Source organism: Perkinsus marinus, assembly GCF_000006405.1.
Source record: "Perkinsus marinus ATCC 50983 genomic scaffold scf_1104296953018, whole genome shotgun sequence".
NCBI classification, from domain to species: Eukaryota; Perkinsozoa; order Perkinsida; family Perkinsidae; genus Perkinsus; species Perkinsus marinus.
The window spans coordinates 253,707-268,032 of record NW_003208655.1 but is presented as its reverse complement, the minus strand read 5'-3'; the positions used below and the strand labels follow the sequence as shown (position 1 = coordinate 268,032).

The window sequence follows — 14,326 nt, the reverse complement described above, 5'->3', positions numbered from 1 at the left end:
CTACCGGATGGCAGAGGGTGGGCAAAATGAGCCAGCACGCTCACCAACAACTGACAGATGAGGTAACATCTCAATAGCCTCACAGTAAGAGTTAGGACCAACAGCAACAACAGCAGCGAAAAATACACAGGCTAAGTATAGCTCAGAATAACTAGCTTCGCGGGCGAGCGCGTCACGGGCCAGTGTTTGCACCACTCTACACTCCACAAGCTTCGTGTAGGGTAACATCCAATTTTGGACATCTCCTAGTCGCGCCGAGCGCAATAAAGGTATTTCAGGTGTCCTGCTTAGTGTACCCAAAATTCATTGACAGCGTGTCCGAGTGGTTAAGGAGGTGGACTTGAAATCTACTAGGCTCAGCCTGCGCAGGTTCGAATCCTGCCGCTGTCGTTAACAGACCAAAGAGTGTCCTCAATACATGCTCTGTGTAAGCGTACACTATATGCCTCACCACAAGAATCAACATACATAATACGTACTTAAGATACGTATCATGCACTCACTGCCTCCCCACTAACACAACGACCGGGGGAAAAGAACGTTTGCCGCACACGGTCACATGTTACATGAAACAATCCCGCTAATTCGCGAAACTCATGCCTCTCATCAGCTGCTCCGCTTTTCTATAGACGGGTTTGTGCATGCGCTAGCCGGGACCTGAGTCATTTGAATAGCCCAAAGTCTGGCCCTCAGGCACAATAACTGGGAGTGGATTCTTTTACCCTGTTCTGTCCATGTGAAATCTCGCCGCAGCGCTTGAGCAACTTCTCAGCTTCGGCTGTGATCTTCTTTGCCTCGACCCATCTCTCATCTGACAACACCCAGCACTCCTTGCCCAACGAGAACTCACTCATTTCGCACTGGCGATCATTCCGAACAACTTCCGTAAAGCTGCATCCAATTCCCCATGGGACGCGACTAAAACAAGGGCTTCCCGGATCACTGGTCAGAGACACGACTTCGCCTGCGCAGTTTCTCCTCCCGCTTCTCGCCGCCTTTGACCAGATCCTCAGCAACGCCGAGATCATATTCGAGCGTTTCAATGCGTGCTCTAGCATCTTGCATCGCTTCACGGTCGAGTTCCGCTCGATGCCTGAGATGCAAGCCGACGGTGGCATCGAGCATATAGGCTACCAGTTACACAGTCTTACCGCATTTCTTCAACCTCATTAATGAGTCGACCTCTATCGCTTCCGATCGCCGACAGGGTCTCCTCGAGTTCTAAGATCTTCTTCTTATACTTCATCAGCTGCTCCTCAGCATCTCGAGTTATGGTGTCACTCTCGGTCAACATGGGGGAACGTACCTAAGACATCGCCCACTGTGTAGTATCAACTGCGCGTTTCCGTGAGCGAGAGTCACACTGCTCGGGCTGGCGTACTACCAAGACCTCTGTGTGACACAATGATGCCTGTCTCAAGAGCTGTCCATGGTCGTATGCCCCAGCCCCAGACCGGTCAGCAACACCCTCACCTCCTCACGTGGCGTAGCCTTCAAAGGCGTATCACCATGCTCGATAATTATAGATGCAGCATGGTCAGCGAATAACATCACCCCTCGACGCTTCCCCCTCAGGTAAGGAGACACAGCCCATAAGCCCTCGATTCCGGATAAGCGCCGGCACACGTTACCCGACATCAACAGCTGTGACCTGTGACCAACAGATAGTGGTAACGTCACATGGTCTCAGTGATCATAGACCAGCCTCGCCCTTCACAGTGAGATAGATAAGCCGTACCAATAGCATTCTTCAAGATCGATGCTGTAGAGGAAGGGTGTATCCTTCGGTAGTAGCAAAAGTGTGGTATCATCAATACTCCACAACCATGACGAGCATCCATCAGGGCCATGACAAGGCGGTGGGGCTGACCTAAAGGGCCGGACCAATGATTTAGTCCACGAAGGACCAACTACCCCCTGGTCTCTACTAGCTCCCATATGTAGGTATGGCAATCGAGGCGCCACAGCTCGTTAGAGACATCTGTACTCCACTCCACCCCTGTCACGAATACATGCCCTTCCATTGGTCGTAGAATACACAACCTGTCTGTCCACCGAAGAGGTAGATCGATCTCGATCCCGAATGAGAAGTAATAGCGAACTTTTCTCGAGGTGACGGTCGCACTGCAGAGGAACTGATAACGGCTAGAGTGCATCAGTCACTAGGTGCAATATGATGACCCACGAGGCACCACCATCCTTCACACGTCTCCAAACTCCGCCCTGAATAGTGTTGGCCTGGCTCGGTATGGAATCATAGGACCAATCGGCCTGTGATAAGTCCAAACTCCACAGATCAGAACGCCGCAACTTCTCAGGGTTGCCTATGAGCGAGCACTAGCCCCTATCACAGAAGGGCCACCCTTCAGTACTGATGCCCCCGAAGAGTAGCAGTTCACTGCCCTCCACAGGAGAGACGCAGAGGCCCGAACTATCTCGTGGAAGGGGGCCTCCATGAGTGAAGAAAAAGCGTCGCCATCGGCGTTGGTTGACGTCATAGGCGTATGTGTCTGAGCCTAGAGGCTGGAGAGGAGGGGGAGTAGACTGACCACGACGGACCTCCATCAGAGACTCCACCACCGCTGATCCCCCCGAAAACGACCAAATACGAGTGCTGGTCGCCAAGGTCAACGATCACGGAGGGCGCGAATGAAAACAATGGTAGACGAGATGAGTCCTCCATAGCTGTTGGGACTACTTCCCTGATATCACATCAATGCCACAGTGAAGCCTAACTCCTTAGGGTTACCACGTCCATTGTCCCGGAGTGATCTCAGCAAGAGTGGTGACCCTCGGTGTGAAGGCGCTCTTCGAGGACTCCCCACCGAGTAAGATGAACCTATCGTTGTTGCCACTCCGATGATTGTGTCTAACGTCCCACTTCTCGCCCTCAGGAGTAGCTACTAGAGCGCCTCCCCTCCTTATCCCTGGGGAATGCCCATGTACTGCTATCGCCTCAGACCGGACGCAGCAGGGCATTCGGTCCACCGCTAGAATGCTCATGTCTTCCCATTCAACACAACAACTGAGAGCTCAGTGAAGGGTGGTACGGTACGTGAGGCAGCAGCGACTAGCGATGTAACTCAGGAGTCAACTTCCATCGAGAAAGCCTCAGCATCAGCCTTGTTGGTGCTCGAGGGATCCGATACGTTCACGAAGTGAATGCCGTTACGATGGAACTCCAGTAGTAAGGCCAGGTACTGATCGATGTCTATTTTTATGGCGCGTGACTCTGCCAGTCCTGACGCCTTCAAAGTGTTCTCCACATGGGCCTTGAACGTCGGCCCTTGATGTTGGACCTACACGATCAAGGAACCTGTCAGATCGCACTAACCCTCCTTGAAAACCCACTGGCTGGTTATGCAGAGAACAGTAAGTCTTGTAGTTATCCTCAAGGACCTTGATCACAGCCTTGTTCATGAATGATGAGTGCAGCGTCTTGTTCTTGCGGGTGAAGGCAATTCGTAGGAGACCGTCGAATTCCGGGAAGTCCACATTGATTGGGTCCTTATGGAGCACCTACCAGCAACGATAGTAGTCAGCAGATGAGCGACGACCTCACAAATTTCACGATCATCGAGTCCACCTCGGGTGGAGGGTTGAAGCTTCCCTTAGAGACATTACATACTCGAGTAACCTGAATAAGGGAGATGTGCGGAATCAACTACATGTGTTGAAATTTCCGAGGAAATTTTGGGAAATTCTTATTGATTTCCGAACACTTCTCCACAATCTCGTATATGAACTCCTATGATTAGCTCTGGAAACCCCTGAGCTGAACTGAAACAAGCAAACATATATTCCTCCAACACAGCCTATATACGTAACAGCCAGAACGCCACCTTCGAGAAGAGCTGGCAGTTGATCGCTAATCGCCCATAGTTCTCCTCCCCCACTCTGGCAACGAGGCGCTCACCAAACTCCTTCTGGAACATGATAACCTATAGAGGAGTATAGCGATTTTCTGATGATAAATACAATGCCATACCCCGCATCTGAAGACAGGCCTATGGGCCAACAGCTTGAAGGTGAACGGGCTTGAGATCTGATAGGGCAAGTTGGCCACGCAAACGTCGAAAACTGGGAAGGCCGTCTTCAAGGCATCGCCCTCAATGACCTTCAAATTCATCCGACCTGATACCAAAATGATAATGCTACACTCGAGTGATAGCAGACCCTCTCACCCGCCGTCTGTGCTCGCTTCTTAACCTCAGCGGCCATACGAGGATCAATCTCCAAGGCCACTACCTTCTTAGCTAGCTCCAGTAGGCGCATGGTCAGATTACCAGTACCAGGGCCGATCTAACAATACACCATCGCAAGAACACATCAGGAAAAAAAGGGCTCCACCTCAAGAACAGTGTCAGTGCTCTTGATATCACTAGCTTCAATGATCTTATCTAGGATCCCTGGGTTCTTCAGAAGATGCTGACCGAACCTGTCAGTGGCGGTCAACATAGATGATGGACATCAAACAATAGTGCGGACTTTTTCTGCAAAGGCAATGCCAAACCGCCACCACCTCCACCCTTCTGGGCAGCAGCCCCCCTAGGAGGAGTATTCTTATTGGATCCAGGGGCCTGATGGAAAATGATGAAATCCATGAAATCTATCATCCGATGCACTCAATGCGGACCTCACTACTACCACTACGCCTGAGGTTCATACAGTGTAGGAGATCAGAGCCACTACGAAGTGCGGTGAGAGAGGATATTCACCTCGCCATACTTCCCTCATTGAGATAATAGAGCACTAGTGATTCGATAGTACTCAGACCATACAAGCCCTCTTACCTTGATGACGCCTATTGGACTCGATCGGTGGACGCCACGAGAGGCTGCTGGTCGGCGTATCATAATGGAGGAGCCTCTGCCACTAGAGAGTGAATGCTCGTGGAACCAAACACCAACGTGATCCAAGTGTAACGTGCAATGAGGAGAAGGAATGGTATTAATAGACTTGATACAAGGCGAAAAGACAGTACGGCGAAGCTACCATCTGCTGGATTACGGCTGAACGCCTCTAAGCCGGAATCCATGCTGGATAAGCAGCGTTGTACACCGTGCTCAATGCTACAAGAAAAAGGCTAGGTCAGGCTTCGGCCTGACCAAAATGGAACTCTAAAGGAGGTCTCCTATCAAAAGACACAGACTATGAATAGTAACCAGCATGGTAGTCCCAGCGACGGTCATTGTATGGTTTCCAATGCCGCCCCCAGGGGCCAAGCCGCATAGATGAGACCCTTAGCATAGGACAAGCGTTCTGCCACTACTATAGGCTCTGTTTCGGGTATACCAAAACCGTCAGATAAAAGGGAAGTTACATAAACAGAATCTAAACACGCCCATGGGTTGCCATCAGTGGCCTCGGAGCACCTCGCCCGAGCCACCTCTCTGAACTTTGCAACGGTGATGACCACTTCATGAGCCGCAGTAGGAACCAAACCATTCGAGCGGGCCACATCGAAAACGTAGGAGAACACCCTAAAGGTGTAACTAGCAGGATCTATAGGGCCCCTCCAAGCCCCATCAAAGGCACACTCGGACGCCTGAGCAGCCCCACAGTCCTGGTCCAAGTCGAGAGCGTCTCGTACAGTAGCAAGGCATCGATCATAGCGTGTCGAAGAGGAGGGGAGACTATCATCTGGGAGGAGGGCAAGACGTACGCCTGCATAGTCATAGTACTGGGGTAGATCGTCATTCGATGATGTAAGGCATGGACAAGTACCTTGAGGGCAGAAGTGATAGTGATGGAGAGGACGCTTCTATTAGGCTGTTACTAACACAGTGAGGTCTATTAGCTGTTTGCAGAGATCTGAGAGTACCCATTCAACTCTCAGCAAGCGAGTCCGTGAGTAACCGAAGCGAACGTGAACGGCCATCGCTTCAGTGGATACGACATTTCGATGGGATTGAGCCTCAGAGGTGAGGTTCGAGCGGATCGGCTTTAGAAAGAACCAATAATGATGGTGTAGACTAGTGTGCGGAAATATGTACACGGCCAATCACATATGTTGGTGACAATATGGAAATTCTGAGGAAATTTCGGGAAATTGTAAATGATTCCTGTACATTTCTACACGAATTTGTATGTAAACTCCTATAATCAGTGAGGGAACTCTTGAACTCAGCTGAGAAAAGCGAGCATATTTCCCAACACTGGTATGGACACTAAACAGTTATTAGCAAAGACACCGACCGAGCTGAGCACCCGTCCAGTGCCCGTTCTGCATACACATGAACCAAATGCGCCAGACCACCCCTCTCACTACTACCATTGACGTTCTCCTCCAACACTCGCTGCCTCGCCGCCTCCAAGCCGTACCCAAGCCAACTATGGACATACAATGGTCCGTCACTGGTCACTGACTCCGCAGATGCAGATACTAAGAAGTAATCCTTCTTAGTAGAAGTAGAGGACGCTATCGGATCGGAAGACCTCAGATACCCAGTGAACTTCGTACGGTCGGATGGGGTAATCTGAATTAGCAAAAATTCATTTCCGCGACGAAGCGTTCTTCTTCCCACATTACCTGTGACTCTCCCATCATCCTATAGGCCAACTGAACACTACCACCACCCAGGTCTACCACAGCGCTCGGCTTGGAGGCATGCCTTGATTGACCATAGGTGAAGTCGACACTCCGCCACATGTAAAGGCCCTCAGAGGAGCCGTCCAATATAGCTACATCTTCATCGCGTACCAATGTGAAGGGGCTTTCACGTATCACCCTTCGAGAGACCTGAGGCTACGTCTCAGCAAGGAACTGATAGGCGCTATGTCAAGATCAGAGAAGACAGCATGGTGTCTACTATGCGAGCACGAACCCTATCTATTGCGTGAAGTAGAAGAATTATGGTATCATAGCGGAGTAAATTAAAAAACATCTCCTTACGGTATCCCGGTGTTCTTCATTCTACCTGCAATAGCTCCTCTGCCGCTACTCGCGGTATTAGCCTAAGCCCTGCTGTAGCCAGTAGTAATGCCTGCGATCCCACAGCCTCTGGTACTCCTATTGAGGCCTCTTTCAATAACCATTCAAGTCCCCTCCTGAGGGTTAGAATCACTAAGGACGAGGCAACGACTCCCGAGATATCGAATAACTAAGGACTATAATGTATCTCGAAAATTGAGCACCCCAGCGCGGCAAAGAAAATAAAGGCAAGTCGAACCTCTAAAGGCTGCTCAGGAATTACTCTGCTGAAACTGAATCGACTCTGAGTCCAATCATCAGCGGCCTATCAGTATTGCAATGCCCGACTGGGTCACGACTAACACCCCCACGTGTAGTACCTGGCTCCCTCTGGATTGTTCTTGTACGATGACAAGCCACCGTCAACTTTCCGATAAAACGTCATTTCAGTGTCGGCCGTTGGTTCCAAGATGATTTCCCCATCGCTTTGGCGAAATTTGAAAACGTGAATGCGGGTACCAGTAGAGCCCGCATCCAGCACCACTTTATACACCGGCTCCTTCGCATTAGTGCTATGCCGAAGTGTAAGACCGTTGCCGAACCGAGTCCAGAGACCAATCAGAAGTAACGTCACGAAGGCTACGAGCCCTATTCTAACGGCTTGCTCTCGACAACTGCGTAAAAACTTCCAACTCCTCACTTTCATACTGCCAACAGTAACAGAGATTGGATTCATGACCAGCAGCTTCGGGTGAAAGGTCGGCTCTTTTTCAACTGCCCATCCATCCTGTGGTGTGCAGTCTTCCACCATACTCTCTTCCACAGGTGCCCTCAGTGAAGTCAGCTCCAGACGGCGTTTGACAGAGTCGAGGCCATAGGAAGGATGGTGACGCGCTGAGCTGTTGGGCTCATCGTACATCGCGGATAAAATGCTGAACTACTAAACCCAGTGGAAGCGCGCGCGTTGTATGATCAACATGGAAAATTAGAGTAGACCAGCACTGACATTCCAATCCTTTCCCCCCTACACCGTACTTTACAGAACACAACACTACAGCTTAGTCCCCAAAACTCCCTAGGGTGGAGAAGGTGGGTTTAACAGAAACAGTGACTTCGTCACCTCCATCGTAAAACTATCAACAGAACTTCATATCAAGGTGCACACAAAAGTTCTTCAATTACACAAACCGTATTCAAAGTAGCGGATGTGTTGGGGATTCGAATTGTACTTACGTGCAATAAAGTGCACTAAACTAATGAGTTCCAAAGTCTTGAAGACTTTGTACTAGAAGGTATGTGGTAGACGACTCAGTTTTCTACTACAGGCCTGATATCGGCCGGGGTGACTCCGGGGTCGTTCAATAAACTGACGATTTCGAAACTCCGAATCGATTGTTACACGTATAATACGATGCTAGAATCGATTCTGAGTTCCACAAGTGGGGATTCAATGAACATGAGGTAAGAGAACGGTTGGAGTAGTACATGAATGTTGTACGAATAGATCAGAGTAGCCGATTCATGGAACGCTTACTCTACTAACTGGAATAGCTAGCATTACTCTGTACCCCGCGAACTTCGTCCTTGCTAAGAACTAACCATAAAGCACGATTCTTGGGTGATGACGGTTTCCCAGGGCAGAAGTTGAGTTCACGGCTGTATCAGATTTCGCCAATTCAGAATTCGTCGAAATGACGCCAAACAGATTCTTGTCTGTTGGAGTCTTTCACTCATCCCTGGTTCACGCGCCCCTCAGTCTGAGTCTGATAACCGATAACCGAGCTCAGCTGTCAGACCAAGTTAACCAGGGACAACAAGGGCCACCGACTATCAGTTGACTAGTGGCAGTTGTGGGAGTAGCCGCTGCTCGAACTGCTACCACCCTGGCAGTACCAGGTTACTCGTGCCACTGCATTATCAAGTAACGCGGGGTGGTCCGCGGCATCTAGCATTGGCGCCTCATTCATTGTTCCCCGAGATGACCCAATGCATTCAACTGGAACCAGTCTCATTGGTGAAGACACGAAGTCTTTGGATGTGTGAGTTTAAAGTCCAACGCTTGGTTCTCATGTTATTATTGGCACTACTAAGCTCACAAGTGGCAGTCCATTTTTCGGTTCGGCAACACTTTGGTTTCCATCATATCTCGGTACAAGACCCTCGGTACATCCGAACATTAACGGTTGCTGTATCCGCGTACCCACAAGACTGGTCCTTCATTGGACATCTGATTCAGAGGCTTGGTGCGAGTCTAATAGACTATCCATAACGGATCAAGACAAGTGAGATGGACCAGTGTTCCATCCTCTGCCACCACAGTGGTGACATGAGGTCGCCGGCACCGCCGGGGCACACTTGGTGTACGTGAAGCAGCCCTGGCGGGGCTGGAACAGCATGGCTGCTCCGGCATCCATTACGATCATAGGACTATTCACTCAACTCAGTTGAAGCATGAGACGTTTATCATGAGTGTAATCCACTAGGAGTAGCCGATATATAGCTGATATCACTAATAGGACTGACCAAGTCGCTTGTGTCGTGCATGAACTTGCTAACAGCTCTCGACTGATCGGCCATGAAGCGTTCCAGACTGCCCTCAGGCTCATGCCGCGACCGTTCACCTCGGAGCTCAGCATTCTCCTTCTGTAGACGGTAGACCTGCGAAAGTTGAGTGACCCCACGCCGAGAGCCCATATCGTGCCCGGTTGCTCAACTTGGTCAGCAACGTGCCGTCTCGGAGCCTTGATACTTCCTCTGTCAGCCGTTCGCACTCTGCCTAACACAAGTCAATTGAGGATACATAAAACATACGAGCAAAAGACTTCCACCGCTCTCATCCCCAGCCACCAGAACCGTGACCTACATTCTTTGCCTCGAGAGCATCCGTAAGGGAGTTTATCCGGCCGCGGGCTTCAGCTAAAGCGTGCCCGAACCTCTCAGCTACTCGATCATGCTCTGGGGTGGGCATCGATCGCCTAGACTGTTCTCGCAGTGTATCGCACTCATCTCGATATCTGACTACGTCATCCACGCCACTCATGAGTAGAGTTGAGGCGGCAGTCGCTCTGCTATCGCCACCCTGTAGGAGTCGAACCTTGGACTCACTTATTGGCCATCATTCTTGCACCGGCCAACTGCCGTGACAATGCAGTATTCGAGGCTTTCAGTTGGCGTATGGTCTCACTGGCTCCTGCCTGTGATGAGAGAATACTTTCAGCGTCAGTAAGCCGATTCTCGAGCGTTCTGATCTATGAAGGTATATAGCCTCAGCAGCAGAGCCGAGGAAAGCCCCTCACGTAGGAGTGCAACTGATTCTTCCGTTGAAGAAGGTCCGCAATGTCCTCCCTGCTACCAGTCCCATCTCGCTGGTCATTCATACCCTCTCGTGCTAAGCTCACGTGATGAAATGCGCATCGATCTGTCGGTGAGGCAGAGGATGTTGGCTGGGACCGGCTACGATCCGAAGTTATCTGCCGCTTTTTCACACGCTCGGCTGACTCTCTTATTTGCTGCCGTAGGCGGGCGAGTTTCCCCACAAGGGAGTCGCCAGCTGCTGGCTTGTGAGCCATCGTTAACTGGGGTAAACTTTAAAGAGAAAAAGCCCCACGTGATGGATGAGCATTGTAAAAATGCTTCACTCAGATGCCCCTCGATGGTGGCACATGCCCAGCATAAGTTTTCTGTCTCCCCTGAGGTAGTAGCGTACCCCAGGTAGGTCACAGAGAAAAGCCAAGGGGCTCAGCCCATCAAGACGCTGAATGGTTTCAAATGGGTGGCGAGTCCTCAGCCGATTTAGTGCGACCCTGTGGACCCACTTAACACAGCAGTATGATTTGGTACCACAACTCAGTTAACATGATTGAGTAAATCAGGTGATCGGAGATTCAAACAACGGACCATCTGTCGTATGTGAAGTTGTTTGTCTGTGACTCCCTCGCACATCTGATGAGAGTCCATCGGGAGCCATTCAAGAGCCGCCACTACGTACATGGGGATATGCCTTCGGTGACCACCATGACCCCGACCAGTCATTAGTCGCTATATAGAGAGGGCCCGAGAATGATGACCTAACCGGAGATCCCCTGTACTCAGTTTATAAACCAACCACTAACCTTTGCAGGTGTGGAAGCTTCTCAACAGTCCCCATCGCGGTAAGCCGAGGCTGTCGTCTCCTACTCCGACGGTTGCAACTCGATACACTCCTTGAAGACACCATTGTGTGGGAGGAGCTACTACAAGACAACCGCGATGAGCTCGTCCTAGTCATGTCTGTACCTGTAGAATAGCGAGCTGTACTGTGTGCTTAGAAATAACTTCATGAAAATTTCGATATTCAGAAACATGCCAATGTGCATAACAGTAGACTCGATATCCCTCAGCTAGGTATGCTCGACCATGGAATGCTAACCCAGCAACTCACTCATTGTGGATGATTCTACGTCGAGCTCAGGCCTCACAGGTATTGAGGTATAGTCATGTTCATAAGTACTAATCTTGTGGGGAGTGCGGACCTTGCTCCGTAGACTGAACGGAGATGCTACCGTGGGAGACAAAACGGTGAGAACACAATTTCGTAAGCATACCATCAGTGATTGATGACAAGCTGGTTCGAAACAAAGGCGAGGATGATGGTAGTGAGAAAATGACAAGATAAGGCACATGTATTCCGCAGTGAAACGATAGAACCACAGGAGTCTGTGAAGCGGGCATGATCTAACCACCTCCACTGCAGCCACTGGAGCACTGGTTGCTTACTGATGCTTGATGGGCGCAGTCCTATACACCATACCCCCTTCACAGCGATCATCTGGTTTATGAGCAGGCCGACGAGGGATGACCAAGGCATGCGGATACACCTGAGCTAAGTGACTGCAATGCTGTTGCATCCTATGATGCTATTGACCAGTTCCTGTACTCTGTTAGACCGGTGGGCACCAGAAGTACCCTGTCGTTGGTCTTGCATCTGGCGAGTCGAACCTCCCATTTGAACAACTACACCATGGAAATCAGTGAGCACGAGGGGCTCTCACGATGCGAGGATCCCTTCCAGCCGGGCATGAATTGACAACACAACAGCAAGCATACAGTGATGGGCCGCAAGAGACCAAATAGTTTGATCAGCATCAACGGCATGGCACGATTACCTGGAACAGTGTTATGGTGACAGAAATGATGATATCGAGTCCCACGAGGGTGCCTGGGATATCCCAGTGGTCGATGGTGAGTATAATAATAGTAGCAGACTGAGTGAATCGATCTTTCCAATGTCTGTTCGCCGAGCACTGTTGTTTAATTTAAATGGTGAATTAAGGCTCCATAGGATGTGAGCAGAGAACGGACAGACGATGCTGTTGACAATCACATAGAGGCTTATGATGGGTCAACTTGGGAGTGGCCAGTGAAGAGCCAGATGCACTGGTAGAGGGCCCGCTTCCTGAACCTAATAAGATTCTTCACATATAAGAACCCACCACACCCTGCGAGCCTACCTGAAGTCGACCTTAGCCAGCCACCTGTCACACAGTCACCACGACGTCGCTTGGGAGCCTCCAAAACACTATCAGGGGAGGAGCAGCCACCTGAAACAGCTGAAGACACGCACATCGCTTAGCTCCCCTCTCACCTTCACAAAGTGACAATTTTTCGGATCGCTTTCGTTTCAAGTCCCGCAATGGCCACGAGTGACCACCATCAGAGGGAGGGCCCAGCAGTGTGACCAAATCTCGACATGTTAACCTCTCACTAGGGCTGTGCTTGAGACAACCGCTCAGGAAGGCATGCAACCTCGGGCTGTATCTGAAGCCACAGCATCGCCGCGACCAAGTCGCTGATAGCAAACCTGTCCATTATGAATTGTGGGGTGCTCAAGTCGTGGCCAGACCGGATGCCGCGCCTTGTGGTTGGGGGTTGAGGAACTGGTAATGCATCGTTGATTAGCTTGAGTGTAGCCACGTCCGAGTCACCACTGAATGCCGGCTCACCTAAGAACATTTCCAAGCAAAGAGACTACGAGTGGTGTACCCGTGTCACACTCAGCAACGACACAGCCAAGAGCCCAGATGTCTATCGACTGCTCATAGCTGCCGTTCCTCCCTCTCCTCCTACCCCGGCCTGGCAACCCTCCCACCAAGAGCTCCGGGGCCCTATACCATCGGGTGGACACATACCTGTGATTCCCATGAGCACCAGTCTTGTGATGCTAGAATTACTCAGTAAGGTTATTGGCAGTGTTATCAGCCCCACCTGACGGAGTCTCACCATCATCTTCGTGCAAGTATCGAGCGAAACCAAAGTCGCATAACTTCACAACGTCCCGCCGCTTTCCTGAATGATGATGAGCATGGTATCAGAAGCAATAGACTAAAGCACCAGTGAGAAGGATGTTCTCTGGCTTCACATCCCGATGGATAACGCCTCGAGAATGTATATACCCGAGGGCTGATACCAGCTGCAGGCTTATGGTAAGAGTCATATCGAGGCCGATGCCTCGTGCTGCCTCTTTGGAGAGCTCACAACCAGACGACGGTGTCCGAGTAGTAGTGGCGGCACCAGCAGAGTGTTCTATCACATCAAGCAAGGTGTTGGGGGCAAACCTGATGAGAGTCAGCCAGCTCGACAGGTAAGCCCAGTAAGTACAGCGCGATGGAGTATCCGAGAAACAACAGAAGTCACCATAAAAGACGGCAGGCGCTCGTAGGCCGACTACTCCCATTCACAATAATATCACTAATTGTGTATAAGGGATAATTTCGGCTTATAGTCGTCCCTATTCATCTCGCCATTTCTGGTTATTTATAAATATAGGATTACGTAGTGAACATTATCGTGTATTTCTGTTTGGATGTAAAAAAATGACATGAATATTCACAGATCAATGGCGTAAGAGGGCTATATGGCAACGGCATTCCCTATTGTACAGTAGTGATAGAGGCCTAGACAGAAGTGGCCCTACTCAAAAACAAGATAGAGATTTCCTTCGTCAGTGCGGACGACTTCCAGCAACTCGACGATGTTGGGGTGACTGAGTTCGGACAGGAGACGGGTTTCGCGTGCAGCCGTCCCTGGCAAGAGGCTAAACAACAACGCCACAACACCAAACCTACTCTCAACGCTACTCTCCTTCCCCTCCGGCTTTCGGAACTTCTTGATAGCAACATAGTCCTCCTCGACAGACGTAGACCTCGAGCCCTCCTTAGAACAGTGGAGCCGCGCCTGCTGAAGGACTTACTCCTCCCCCACAATAGACTACCCTACCTTATATACAACTCCATAGGTGCCTTGGCCAACTTGATTGATAATCTCGTATTTCTCCATCGGTAATCCCCAACTACCCTTATGGCATCACACGCCACCACCCACCACTCTCATCGTAACTCCAGTCACAATCATCGAGACAAGGAAAGTATATAGTTA

General features: G+C 50.4%; 5 protein-coding genes and 1 non-coding gene across 6 annotated transcripts; 1 reads left to right on the top strand and 5 right to left on the bottom strand.

Moving 5' to 3' along the window:
• The first annotated feature begins 308 nt into the window (after positions 1 to 308).
• Positions 309 to 390, top strand: Pmar_PMAR017683. Its single transcript has one exon. It is a non-coding gene; the product is annotated as a tRNA-Ser (tRNA).
• Positions 391 to 939: 549 nt separating this feature from the next.
• Positions 940 to 1,294, bottom strand: Pmar_PMAR017682 (hypothetical protein; the record flags this gene model as incomplete). The annotated part of the gene is made up of 2 exons (XM_002776765.1): positions 940 to 1,093; positions 1,152 to 1,294. 2 exons carry the CDS (start codon positions 1,292 to 1,294, stop codon positions 940 to 942), a joined length of 297 nt encoding a protein of 98 aa, XP_002776811.1.
• A 1,769-nt stretch (positions 1,295 to 3,063) lies between these two features.
• Positions 3,064 to 4,871, bottom strand: Pmar_PMAR017681 (dimethyladenosine transferase, putative). Its single transcript, XM_002776764.1, has 9 exons — positions 4,794 to 4,871; positions 4,489 to 4,580; positions 4,351 to 4,438; positions 4,185 to 4,302; positions 3,989 to 4,134; positions 3,843 to 3,941; positions 3,563 to 3,637; positions 3,352 to 3,519; positions 3,064 to 3,299 (listed from the first exon to the last, which is right to left on the bottom strand). The coding sequence occupies exons 1-9, from the start codon at positions 4,854 to 4,856 to the stop codon at positions 3,084 to 3,086; spliced, it is 1,065 nt and encodes a 354-aa protein (XP_002776810.1). The 5' UTR covers positions 4,857 to 4,871; the 3' UTR covers positions 3,064 to 3,083.
• Positions 4,872 to 5,188: 317 nt separating this feature from the next.
• On the bottom strand, positions 5,189 to 7,832 carry Pmar_PMAR017680 (Ectonucleoside triphosphate diphosphohydrolase 5 precursor, putative; the record flags this gene model as incomplete). Its single annotated transcript, XM_002776763.1, has 5 exons — positions 5,189 to 5,643; positions 6,275 to 6,438; positions 6,540 to 6,742; positions 6,921 to 7,050; positions 7,294 to 7,832. The coding sequence occupies 5 exons, from the start codon at positions 7,830 to 7,832 to the stop codon at positions 5,189 to 5,191; spliced, it is 1,491 nt and encodes a 496-aa protein (XP_002776809.1).
• A 3,832-nt stretch (positions 7,833 to 11,664) lies between these two features.
• On the bottom strand, positions 11,665 to 11,897 carry Pmar_PMAR017679 (hypothetical protein; the record flags this gene model as incomplete). The annotated part of the gene is made up of 2 exons (XM_002776762.1): positions 11,665 to 11,769; positions 11,829 to 11,897. 2 exons carry the CDS (start codon positions 11,895 to 11,897, stop codon positions 11,665 to 11,667), a joined length of 174 nt encoding a protein of 57 aa, XP_002776808.1.
• A 322-nt stretch (positions 11,898 to 12,219) lies between these two features.
• Positions 12,220 to 14,227, bottom strand: Pmar_PMAR017678 (Cell division control protein, putative; the record flags this gene model as incomplete). Its single annotated transcript, XM_002776761.1, has 11 exons — positions 12,220 to 12,353; positions 12,403 to 12,492; positions 12,537 to 12,709; positions 12,753 to 12,894; positions 12,935 to 12,993; positions 13,033 to 13,080; positions 13,162 to 13,237; positions 13,283 to 13,506; positions 13,866 to 13,974; positions 14,017 to 14,125; positions 14,168 to 14,227. 11 exons carry the CDS (start codon positions 14,225 to 14,227, stop codon positions 12,220 to 12,222), a joined length of 1,224 nt encoding a protein of 407 aa, XP_002776807.1.
• Between the last annotated feature and the right edge of the window lie 99 nt (positions 14,228 to 14,326).